Source organism: Lagenorhynchus albirostris, chromosome 3 (genome assembly GCF_949774975.1).
Source record: "Lagenorhynchus albirostris chromosome 3, mLagAlb1.1, whole genome shotgun sequence".
In the NCBI taxonomy this organism is placed as follows: Eukaryota; Metazoa; Chordata; class Mammalia; order Artiodactyla; family Delphinidae; genus Lagenorhynchus; species Lagenorhynchus albirostris.
In genome coordinates, this window is record NC_083097.1 from 36,047,020 (window position 1) to 36,060,415 (window position 13,396).

A 13,396-nucleotide genomic window follows, 5' to 3' on the forward strand; every position below is an offset into this window, starting at 1 on the left:
TTAATATTCATGGGTAGAAGGGAAGTAGTATTTCTTTCCACCAAAGGAAATGACTTTTTTTTAATGAAATGCAATATCTTAATATCTGTTTTCATGAAAAACTATGGTAAGTAAACCATAGTGTTAGTAATTTCTAATTATCCAAAAACCTTAATATAGTGAACTCATATTTTACTGAAGTCGATAGCAAGGGTAGTGATAACAATTTAGAACAAATGATTTAAAATTCACATAGATCTAGTACTGCTTTTTAGACTGTTAGTCATAAAGGATGAGAAAGGGAAAGGGTGCAATGTAGAAAGTCTTATTTTTAGTTTACTAATTATAAGGCTTCTGAGTCTATGCTAAGAAAGTACTTCTGACTTCCGAATACATAATGTCCCAAATTTTGTTCTTTGGAATTTATTTGTACTTTAACAGGGATACACTGTATTTCATGTGTGTGTGTATATATGTGTATATTTTTGTATATATTAGGTTGAAATTACTGTTTTTTTCCTCAGTTTTATTACAGTATGACTGACATAGAACATTGTATAAGTTTAAGGTGTAAACAATGATTTGCTATATATATATATAGTGAAATTATTACCACAATAAGTTTAGTTAACATAAATTGCTGTTGTCATAGGGTCAGAAATGGTTGGATATTAGCAGTTTCATATGGTTCAATCTAATATTTACATATTGGTAGATTTACCATTTTAATTAGCTTTTACATAGGTACATTTATAAAATATTTAATGAATAGGGAAAATGTGTGCGCTTGAGGAAGTTTCATCTGGTGTCAAAACCCATATTGATAACTGAGGGCTAACTATGGCCAAGATGGCAATAAACTTCATTCGCCCACCAGCACTAATTCATTCCCCATTGATTGCCTGGACCACTGTGTATAAAAGAATTCCAAGGCCCAATCAGCTCAGAGGAATGTGGCTCTGACTGAGTAACCATGCCTGCCACGGGGCAGGGATAGGAATAACTATGTGAGTACAGTGTATTGCTGACTCTGCCTGGAGAGTGGGAAAAATCTGGAAGTCAGATGATGCTTATGAAATCAGCTCATCTAAGAAGCCTGTTGAATTAGATTTTAAGCATGAAAACTATTAGTAGTGACAACTTGCTAATATGAATGAGGCACCGACAAATGAAAATATTTAAAAAATAAAACGGCGCATGAAAAAAGACTAACCTGAATAGACTCTTAAAGCTAACACATGAACTGAAAGTTTTCTTAGGTTTCATATCTTAGATGTAGCATATCAAATGTGCCACAGATTCCACTTTGGGTTTCAACTTGTTCACATTTGATATAAATGAGATGCAGTAAACAAAAAGGACAAGTTAACAACACATTTTGTTGTCCTTATGTAATATGGCAAATGGTTGGTTTGAAGATATTTCTTGTGATGTGAATTAATACTAAGGGACAAAATAAACTTTTGTCATATTTCTTTAGTTTCTGGAAGAGTTATGCAATATGGGACTTAAAATTTTATATAGGAAATGTACAAAGTAAAATTTTAAGGGTGCTGTTGATTTTTGTCATGTGAAATGCACATGTGTGAAAGGTTATCCCCACCAGTAGCTCTAGATCAGTGGTTTTCTGCTGCAGAATCTTTTGAGCAAATGAAATATGAAGCAGTATAAACAAATCCAATAAGAACAGAGTGGTCTTCATTGAATTGAGGGATGGAAGGGTGTGTAGAAACATTCTCTCCCTGTTCTCCATCCCAGCCACAATGGCCCCAGAGTTGGCTGAAATTTGAACTTTTGGCGATCCAGGGACACGGTTTAAAGAATCATTGCCTTACGTCCTGAGCTGGTATATGCAAAAGGCATAGTTTGAGATGAATCACCTAGTATATTTACCCATACAATGTGTGATAAATCATTATCTAACTCACACACACAGCTGTCCTACCGTGAAGACACCCTCCTTCTAGTTCCCTGATGTTCATTCTGACCCTTTTTGCTTTCATCAAAAACAGGCCCACTTTTATCACCTTTTCCCACTATCAACGTTTTCTTGTACATTTCCTGTGTAATCAGTCTCGTTTTTGTTTTTTTCCAGTATAACAACTGAATCTTAAAATGTTAATTCCAAAATTAATTCCTTATAGTGGCCTTTGAATCTTTATCATGTTTTCTCTCTGAAAATTTCTATCACTTGGATTCAAAACTAACAAATAATGTAATCATTAAAATATTTTTCTGCTCTAATATGATTTAACTTAAAGTAATAGTGGTAACTGTTCCATGCTTTTGCATTATTATATCGAGTATTATTTTACAAAAATATGACCAGGGAAAGGTTTTTTTGTCAACTAGCAGGTGGATCTTATCATTATAATATTTGCATTATGATATTAATCTTTGTATCATAATGTTAAGGTAGACTGTGTGTTACTGAGAGTGTGCAAAAGTGCCTTTTAAGTATAAAATGAGAATGAAATTAATGTAATAGGAAATGAAATTAGTGTAATAAAAATATCCTATTAAAGAAAAGGTGGTATAAATTACTAGTTTTTGATACATAGAGCATTTCTTTAGCTAAAAACATATTTACCAAGCACTTACTGTAACAGGTTTTATGTTAAGGGCTTTACCTGCATTATCTCATTTAGTCCTCACAACACTAAGAGACTCTTTTTGTTCCCATTTTAGAGATGAGAAAACCAAGGATTAGAGAACTAAAGAAATTTGCCCAAGGTCACAAAGCTAGTTAGTGATAGAACTTGGACTTGAACTGAGGTCACTCTGTCTCAAAATCCCATGGTTTCAACCATTAGAGATCAAGGGAAGTGTTTTTTGTTGTGAGGTTGGAATTTTATTATGTACAAGCATATAGCCAATCCAATTTTTTTAATTTGAAAGATTTTTTCCTCTATTATATAAAGACTACACAGTCAACTAGGAAAATTTGAACAGTAAAGTAAAACAGAAAGTTTGAAGTATCTGTAGTCCCAGCTGCCAAAGAAAACCATTGTTAGCATTTTCTTGTCTTCCCTTCATTTTTTTTTATCCCAACTGAGCTTCTGTAGTGCTCATTACAAAGAGGTCAGAGAGCGTCACGGGTAAGAGTGTGCCTCTGTAGGCAACATGCCAGGGTCAGACGTTTGGCTCTGCCATTTACTAGCTGAGAGACCTCAGTCAAGTCTCTTCACCTCTGTGTGTCTGTTTCCTCACCTATAAAATGAAGATAATAGTTATACTTATCCATAGGATTGTTGTGAAGATTAGGAGTAAGCATATATACAGCACTTAGAACTGTTTTTGACAGATAGTAGTCACTATAAAAATGTTAGCTATTATTCTTATTCTTTAATAATTTCTCCTATATAAACTTAAGTTCTTTAATTTTATAGAATTATTTATCCATTTATTTTTCTATTTTCTTAAGCTACAAGGCTGTTGTACTAGCAGCAAATCATTTTGGACGTTTTTTTACTGGTCAGATCACAGCTGCTGGAAAAGTTCCTCCAGCTAAGGTAGGTAAAACTTTAATATTTCTTCATACTATGAATTAGGCAAGGGTATGGTAGTTTTTAAATAGTTATTTAAAATTTTTTTGTTTGCAAATTATGATGTTCATGTCATATACAAATATATGGCAGAGCCTCAAAGCTACTTAAGGTTACTTGAAAACAATGAATTTTGACATTTCTGGAAGTTCAATTTTTTTTTCCTGTTTTTCACTTTCTAACTTGAATTCTTAAAGGGATTTTGGATGACTTGTTTATTAGTAATTGTTTAAAAAGCCTCGTGATACATTCAGCAAATTCTCAACTTCCCAATGATTGTGACACATGGGCTCAGGAAAGACTTGGTTTTCTCACTTTTTGCCAAATTTTGGGTCAAGAGGACAGGAAATAGTAGGTGGTATAATCAGGGTGTTTGGCAGGGGGAAAGGGTGCAGTTTCTTTAATCTATATTGAGAGCAGAGGAGCAGTTGATGAGAGGTGGTGGTGGCTAGGTGAAAGAATCTATTATGCTGTGACCCTTCGAGGCCACGGACCCTAAATAATAGTGTAAGCCTTTCAGCAGAGTATAGGAAACAGGACCTTAAACGTTGTCATCTATCTGCAGAGTATACTCTGTAGGGTACAGGTTTACTTGGTGCTTCCTGCTCTTAATTACTTTGTTATATCAACCCAGAGCTCTCACACAAAATAAATCTCCTAGAAAAAATGAAAAAAAGTTAATAGCAGCTTTGAGAAATCTAGTTATACATGGCTTTAGAAACAGACCAGGTGAAGACGGTGGCACGTGGTTCAAGTGGCGGCCAGAAAACTTAACAAGAGAGTATGGGCAAACAGCACAGAGGTGTGATACGTAAAGTGACTACATCTGACTTCTTTCTCGGGATCGTAAGAAAAGGTCTGACCCTCATGGTGGCCAGAAGTTGGCTGCTGGTCTTAGACTGGCTGAATGCTTTGATGCACAAATCCACTACTCAGTTTTGGTTAGAATCTGTCTGGAAGGTGAGAGGAAAGCTGTTAATATAAGGGATTAAAAAGTGAAACGGAAGACAAGAGGTGTAAAGGAAGGAGAATCAGTCAGCTTTTAAAAGGTGGAAAAGTGACTCTCTTTACTGAAAATTTAAATTGCAGCTTAAGGGATTTTAGTTACACGTCAGAAAAACTTTCCTGATATTGAAGAATTGGACAATAGATGGACTTATCAAGGTAGATTGCTTAGGGACTTCCCTGGCAGTCCAATGGTTAAGACTCCGTGCTTCCACTGCAGGGGGCGTGGGTTCGATCCCTGGTTGGGGAACTAAGATCCTGCATGCTGTGCAGCACAGCCAAAAAAAAAAAAAAAAAAAAAAGTAGCTTGCATAATATTTTATTGGGGTTTCCTTTAAACATGGAGTGTTCTTACATGTCTAGAATGAGCTAAAATCAATCGGTTGATGGCTTCTGATGTGCCAGGCACTGTTCTAGTAGCTGGGGATATGGCATGAACAAGGCAAAAAAATCCCTGCCACAGAAATTTACACATAGTAGGGACCACAGTGAGGAGATAAATAAACCATCAAACACATATGGGATATCATTTTAGATATAAAAGAAAGGAACAGCATGATATGGTGGTGAGTCATAGGAGCAAGCTACTGTAGTTAGGGTGATGGGGAAGGCGCCTCTGACATTTGATTGGGACCTAAAGGATGGGAAGAAAGAAAGCGGGGTTCAGGATTCTAGGCCAAGGGAACAGCACACATAAAGGTGCCGTGATGGGAAAGAATTCAGTGCTTCTAGGAGAGTGAAGAAGGCCATTGGTCTTCAAGTGTGGTGAGCAAGGTGGAGAGTGATCTGATGATGTGGAGCCTTTCTTCTAGGTCATGTTACAGAGTTCAGAGCCTCTTTTTTTAAAAAACTATTTATTTATTTATTTATTTATTTATTTATTTATGGCTGTGTTGGGTCTTCATTGCTGTGCGCGGGCTTTTCTCTAGTTGTGGCAAGCGGGGGCCACTCTTCATTGCGGTGCGCAGGCTTCTCATTGTGGTGGCTTCTCTTGTTGCAGAGCACAGGCTCTAGGCACGTGGGCTTCAGTAGTTGTGGCACGTGAGCTCCGTAGTTGTGGCTCGCGGGCTCTAAAGCTCAGGCTCAGTAGTTGTGGCGCACGGGCTTAGTTGCTCTGCGGCATGTGGGATCTTCCCGGACCAGGGCTCGAACCCGTGTCCCCTGCACTGGCAGGTGGATTCTTAACCACTGTGCCACCAGGGAAGTCCCAGATCCTCTTGCAGATGAGGGAATGTCTGATTTAGGATTGTTTAGGAAAAACTCCACTCTTGCTCCTGTGTCTCTCCTTAACTTTCATATAGAACACTTCACTTCTGATACTTCCAGTCACCAAATGTGTGGGGATTTTCCCCACACCAAGCAATTCTGTGACGCCAGCTGGGTGCCCTACAATTTCACTTAATTCTGAAACTATCTGCGTGGAGATAGCATCAGATCTCACAGGTTAAGGACTCAGGCCCACAGGACTGTCCCCACCCACTTTCAGATGCCAGTCACAAGTCTAGGTTGTCACCTGTGCTTCTGACAGGTTGGCTGTAAGTCAGAGGTTCCCACAACCCGCCTTGGGTTCAGTTAATTTGCTAGAGGTGCTCACAGAACTCAGGAAGACAATTTACTTCCTATTTACCAGTTTATTATGAAGGACTATGATAAAGGATGCAGATGAACATCCTGTTGAGAGAGATGACTAGGGAAAGGTACGTGGGATGGGGTGTGGGGCTTCCATGCCCTCTTTGGACACCATTCCTGGAAGCTTCCGGAACCTCCTGGAACCCTGTACTTTTGTGATTTTTATGGCGCTTCATAACGTAGGCATGATGGATCATTAACTCCATTTCCAGCCCCTCTTCCCTTTTTGAAGAATGGATTCTGTGTCTTAAATCATGGGGTCTTTTGTTATTTCTTTTCTTCTCTTTTTTTTTTTTTTGCGGTACGCGGGCCTCTCCCTGTTGTGGCCTCTCTCGTTGTGGAGCACAGGCTCCGGACGCGCAGGCTCAGCGGCCATGGCTCACGGGCCCAGCTGCTCCGCGGCATGTGGGATCTTCCTGGACCGGGGCACGAACCCGTGTCCCCTGGATCGGCAGGTGGACTCTCAACCACTGTGCCACCAGGGAAGCACCCTCATTGTAGTTTTGATTTGCATTTCTCTAATAATTAGTGATGTTGAGCATCTTTTCATGTGCCTGTTGGCCATCTGTATGTCTTCTTTGGAGAAATGTCTATTTAGATCTTCTGCCCATTTTTTAATTGGGTTGTTTGTTTTTTTTTCTTTTCTTTCTTTTTTTTTTTTTTTTTGCGGTACATGGGCCTCTCACCGTTGTGGCCTCTCCCGTTGCGGAGCACAGGCTCCGGACGCGCAGGCTCCGTGGCCATGGCTCACGGGCCCAGCCCGTCCGCGGCATGTGGGATCTTCCCAGACCGGGGCACGAACCTGTGTCCCCTGCATCGGCAGGCGGATTCTCAACCACTGTGCCACCAGGGAAGCCCCTGCTGTTATTTCTTGATTCAGGATAACTTGGCCCAGTCCTATGACTTTTACTTATTTTTATTTCTTTTTTTTTTTTTTTTTTTTAGTGGTGGTGGGGCTTCAGTGTGTGGAGTGGGGATTGGTGCCTTGGAGCCCAGCAGCGTCTTGTTCCCTCTGGTCGCTCTTTGTCCCGTTTCTTGTAGACTCCCCAGAGAAAGCATTCCCATTAAGATCAATTCACATAATCTCTGAGACACTGCCCAGGGGTCACCAGAGCAGAGTTCCACTAGCCTAGTCTTCTTAAACAGGCAGAAAAAGTGGGCGTGATGGGTGGGTGGGAATTTATAAACTTCTCAGTTTCTGTGGGTGGCTTTTTTTTTTTTTTTGACTGCGAAGTATAATAGGTCTTTTCTCTGGAAGGCCCATTCCAGATGACATTGTTCTTAGTTTGTTTCTTAGAAGGCGGAGAGACTCTTGTTTCTGAGGAATTCTATGATTTTCTTGGCTCTGATCCTTCCTTGGTTAGGGAGATTAGTTACATTGCTTCGGATTTCAGGTGCAGTTCATTGAAAGTGGATCAAAATTAGGTGGTTGGTCACCTGCTGTTCCTTTTAGAAGCTCAAAATAGGAGTAGGTGTTTCACCAAAGTTGTACCCGTCTTTGAAACTTATTTTGATATTTTATGAACATAGAAAACCTTAAAATTTGAGAGGGGAGAGGGAGCTAGAATACTATAATATATAGTATTAGGTAGAAGTAGCTTTGATAGTGTGGGAAAGAACCTGTCAGTCTTTAACATACGTAACACTGATGGTGCTGTATGTAGCTTTTACACTGAGATGCTGAGTGTCACACTAGTTTTAGTGAAGTTTTTGGCCTTTGCCATCAGCTTTAAAAAACTTTTTAAAACAGTGGTGGTCCGGGGGAATTCCCTGGTGGTCCAGGTTAAGAATCTGCCTTCCAAAAAAAAAAGAATCCACCTTCCAATGCAAGGGACTTGGGGGTTCGATCCCTGGTGGGGAACTAAGATCCCACATGCTGCGGGGCAGCTAAGACCCCGCGCGGCAACTACTGAGCCGGCGAGCCACATCTAGAGAACCCGTGTGCTGCAAATACGGAGCCTGCTCACCACAACTAGAGAGAAGCCCCTGCGCTGCAACAAAGAGCCTGTGAGCCGCAACAAAAGGTTCCACATGCCGCAAGGACGATCCCGTGTGCTGCAACTAAGAAAGAAAAAACCCGAAAAACAGCGGCGGTCCAGGTACAGAGTAGCCTATCCACACAGTACATTTATTCAGGGCTGATCATCGCCACCAGCACCACCTGTTGTATTACTGCGTGCTGACTGTGTGCCCGGCCCTGAGAGTTACTAGCGGATGATTTTACATAATCAGTTGATCATGAACTTTATTTAAAACATATGGGTTCTGCCTTCTTTCCTAGATTCTGATAGTCGGTGGCGGTGTGGCAGGGCTGGCCTCTGCAGGTGCAGCAAAGTCGATGGGTGCGATTGTTCGGGGATTTGACACAAGGTGAGGGCTTTACTGGTGATTGCTGTTAAGGTAAAAACGTTTTGTTTTAGGTGGATGTTATGCTTTCCTTTTGCAAATTGAAGTAGCACGCTGAAACTGCTCTGTAAGCTCTTTTCATTTAAAAATGTATCCATTTGTTCAAAGTTAACTCAAAGTGAAAATATATTACTTAGTGGAAAAAAAAATTTAAGGACTCAGACCCAGTACAGCAGAAATAATTTTTAAAAATTGCAAATGAACCGCTCACACTCAGTCTTGTATTTTCATGTAGATTAGCAATGGGACCAGAGTTCTCTGCATCCTGACTTTCTAACATGTTGCTCTACTGTGTTTTATTTCTGCTCAGAATGTGTTTAGTCACTAGGTAGGGCATGAACAAAGATGTTTGTGAGTGTGAAGAAGGGGAGTAGTATGGGAGACATCTTGGAGAGCAGACTGGGATGGGGGGTGAGGGATGTGTTCGGCATCCAACAGACGGAAGCAGATAAAGCTGATTGGGCAGCAGTGGAGCCGCCAGGTGAAAGTACTTGATTATGTTCATTGCATATTTCTTTAAAGCAGACGTATCATCATTTTCCTGGAATTTCTTTAAAGAGAAGTTCAATTAGAATTGTTCTTCATTTCAGAAGATACTAGCTTTTATTACGTGCTTATTGAGTATTGTTATCATTTATGTGTTCTAATACTTTTTTAAGGTTGAAACATGTAGTTAGTTATTATCAGTTGAAGTCAGTAGAGGAAAAATACCATTGCTAATCTTGAATATAGAATGATGAAAAAGAAATGCAACCATTCAAAGTTAAAAAGAATATGACATTTCAGAGTAAAGACTGTTCCAATAGAATATGGTTTACAGTGCTTACTGGGAGTTTAGAGGGGTGATGTGCTGATAAAATGCTGTCTTGCTGAAATGAGAAAAGGCATTTCTGAAGTAACCAGGACACAAGCCAGGGATAGCCACAGTTAAGCATGTCATTAGTCCTAGCTTTTAATTTTTAATGTTTGCAGATGTGAAGTTATTGAAGACCCCCCAAATCTGGCAAAAGTAGGTTGTTCAAGTTTTCATTGTAGTGGACAATACTATTAAAGTGGAAGTGTATATATTTGACTTGGAGATGATGTGAAACTCAGTGTTGAGTTAACTACTGAGAATTTATAAAAGTTATGTTGATGTCTTTGGTTTAGATTATGTAGAGAGTAGACAGCTAGAATATAGCTGTTGCTTAACTTCAATTTTATTTACAGTTTATTAAGATAAGTATACAGTGAAGAAAGATGTGGCTGACCGGATATAATGCTTTTCTTATAGCTCATTAGTTAATCTAATCACTATCTTGAGACTGGGGGTTAGTATCATGTTATAAATGTGAAATCTAAATATATTGGAAAACACACTTGATTATAAATTCTTGTTGGAAAACTGAATGGTGTTATTTTCAGTTAAACATCCTAAAAACTTAAGGACAACTCATTGCCTAGCGATATTATATGGGTGTGATTTTCTAAATTCTTTCAGACAATAACTAGGAAATTCCACTCATTGCCTATTGTCTCTATTACAAAGTTTATAAAGTCTTTACTTTCCTTTTTTGGTGTGTATTCCAAAAAGCTTTATTTGCAAAAACAGTTGGCTGGTCAAGAGCTTTAGTTTTCAGATACCTGTACTAAATGCTTACTCTCTTCCAGGCATTGTGCTCTATGCTTTATTTTATTTGTTCTTTATTGTAAGTATATGAAATAGGAATAAATAACCCTATTTTACATAATGTTAAAAGAAATATAAATCAGTTTAATAACTTATCCAGTTTACTTTCTTTCTGATTGTAAAAATGCTTATTCTCCCAATTCAGAAAAATATAAAAAAGTACAAAAAGTGAAAATAAAATACCCTACAACCCTGCTAGAGATAACTATTAACATTTTACTATATATGTTCCCTTTTCTACACATTAATTAAAAACGTAATTTTGCTAATAGTACTATTTAACTTACTTTTTTACTTTTTTTTAACTTAGCAGTAGGTCATGAAGCTCTTTACTTATCTGGAAATATATTTAATGGCTGCACAAGATTCATTGTATAGAAATACAGTGACTTGGGGCTTCCCTGGTGGCACAGTGGTTAAGAGTCCGCCTGCCAGTGCAGGGGACACGGGTTTGATCCGTGTCCGGGAAGATCCCACATGCTGCGGAGCAACTAAGCCCATGAGCCACAACTACTGAGCCTGCGCTCTAGAGCCCGCAAGCCACAACTACTGAGCCCACGTGCCACAACTACTGAAGCCAGCACGCTCTAGGGCCCGCATGCTGCAACTAGTGAGCCTGCGTGCTGCAACTACTGAAGCCCGCACGCCTAGAGCCCGTGCTCCGTAACAAGAGAAGCCATGGCAATGAGAAGCCCGCGCACTGCAATGAAGAGTAGCCCCCGCTCGCCACAACTAGAGAAACCCCGCATGCAGCAATGAAGACCCAACACAGCCAAAAATAAATAAATAAATAAATAAAATAGTAGACATTTCTAAAACTTTTTAAACCTGTATCCCTTTGAGTAACACCAACTCAGATTGGCCTAAACTATAAGAAAATGTGTTATCTCTCCGAAGTGAAAATCCATGGAAAGGACTCCCTTTTGACACTAGAGGCAGCCGCTGGTCAGTGCCATCCAGGACCAGGTTCCTTCTGTCTCTCCTCTCTGCTGTCCTCAGCTCTGGCTGATCCCCGCTGTGGTCACAAATTGACCTCCGCAGGCATTCTGGGATACAAGCTTCCTTGTTCAAGTCAGCAGAAACGGAGAGAAGCTCTTGTTCATCCATGCCTTACCTTTTCTGCCCTGCCTTCATTATCCCACCTCTGTGTCTGCTCCCTGACCATGGCAGTTGCCAGGGGACTGATGGGCTCAGTCCACTGTTTCCCAAACTTCCGTTAAGGCAAGAATTACCTACAGCTCTTGCTAAAAATAGAGCTCCTGGCCCCTCTGCTGGAGATTGTAATTCAGTGGGTCTCGGAATGGGCCTGGGAATTTGAATTTTTAACAAGTGCCTGGAGCGATTGTTGTCGTTAGGGAGGTTTGGGATTCACTGTAGTGGGATGGATGTTGGTGAGTTAAACACTGTCCGCCACAGAGCTGAGAGCTTTGTTGGCTCTGGTTTCCCAACTAGTACACAGAACTTGGCTAGCATTTATTTATTTATTTTTAAACTGAATGTATTTTTACATAAGTTAAATGTGTTGGCTCGTCACATTTTGCCATTTATGCCATTTATAGATCACTTTTCTCAAACACGATTTAATGAGGACTAGGGGCAAAAATCACTTTGTAACAATATTTCTAAATAAAAGAGTCGTTTATGTGGGAAAAGTCCCCATAAGTCAGAACATTTACAAGTGAAGACCTCAACTTGAGTGATTTGAATGATGTCAAATCTGAACGTAGGTCAGATCTCACATCATCAACAGTGGGACTACTGTCAAGAAACTCTACTAACTGATGACTGGAGTTGGCAGTAGTGAAATTCCTTTTGTAACTTAACTAAGTAAGAGTTGGAATTTCCTATAGTTTTTTTTTTTTTTTCCCAGAAAAAGGTATTATCATAAGGGTGTTACCTGCCTTTAGAAAAAAATTCAAACGGTCTGGTCAGAGACCTCAAAGTTTCTACTTTTGAATACATAGAGCTTCCTTAAAAATGTGTATGTAAATGATGATCTTGATTTCTGTATTAAGGACCTGAAATGACCACTGCTTTCCCTTCAATAATCACCAGGGCCGCAGCTTTGGAGCAGTTCAAGTCTCTGGGTGCTGAGCCCTTAGAGGTGGATTTGAAGGAATCTGGTGAGGGCCAAGGAGGATATGCAAAGGAGATGTCCAAAGAGTTCATTGAGGCTGAAATGAAGCTATTTGCTCAGCAGTGCAAGGAGGTGGATATCCTTATCAGCACAGCACTTATTCCAGGTGTGTCATTACATCAGTGGTTATTGATAAAGCACTTTTACTAATGATACTTTAAAATGAGGGTGAATAATTGTTTAACGTTTGCATTTCTTTAAGTAAAGATTGATTTACTTTCTAGAGAATGAGAAAGCACATGAAAGGCAGAAAAGACAAAATCACTGTGGCCCCTGGACAAACATGGTCATTAATAATTTGTATATTTTCTTCCAGTCTTCTGTGTATTTTTATCTATGTTCATAGATCATATTCTGTGTACAGTATTATATTTGTAAGCAGTTTGCTTTGTTTACACCCTTGATAATTGTTTTTTAATTCATTTCTGTTCTCTTTGTTAAGATACTACATTTCTATTGTAGGAAATCCAAACAGCACTGAAAAATATGAAAGAAAAAGTACAGATTGGAAGTTCTACCAGAGTGACCATTATTAATATATATTTTTAAAAATTTATTTATTATTTTTTAAATTTTATTTATTTATCTTTGGCTGTGTTGGGTCTTCCTTGCTGCGCGTCGGCTTTCTCTAGCTGCCGCGAGCCGGGGCTACTCTTCGTTGTGGTACGCGGGCTTCTCATTGTGGTGGCTTCTCTTATTGCGGAATACGGGCTCTAGGCGCACAGGCTTCAGTAGTTGTGACTTGTGGGCTCCAGAGCACAGGCTCAGTAGTTGTGTTGCACAGACTTAGTTGCTCTGCAGCATGTGGGATCTTCCCGGACCAGGGCCCGAATCCGTGTCCCCTGCATTGGCAGGCAGATTCTTTTTTTTTTTTTTTTTAACATCTTTATTGGGGTATAATTGCTTTACAATGGTGTGTTAGTTTCTGCTTTATAACAAAGTGAATCAGTCATACATAAACATATGTTCCCATATGTCTTCCCTCTTGCGTCTCCCTCCCTCCCACCCTCCCTATCCCACCCCTCC

At 39.7% G+C, this 13,396-nt stretch overlaps 1 protein-coding gene across 5 annotated transcripts in view; it reads left to right on the forward strand.

The window, feature by feature from the left end:
* The window catches only part of NNT (nicotinamide nucleotide transhydrogenase), a 94,344-nt gene that overhangs the window by 16,050 nt on the left and 64,898 nt on the right, over positions 1-13,396 (forward strand). For all 5 annotated transcript variants that reach the window (XM_060142929.1, XM_060142932.1, XM_060142930.1 and 2 more), the window contains exons 5-7: positions 3,404-3,491; positions 8,440-8,528; positions 12,289-12,476. In XM_060142929.1, the coding sequence (XP_059998912.1) occupies positions 3,404-3,491; positions 8,440-8,528; positions 12,289-12,476 (365 nt within the window). The remainder of the gene's footprint in view (positions 1-3,403; positions 3,492-8,439; positions 8,529-12,288; positions 12,477-13,396) is intronic.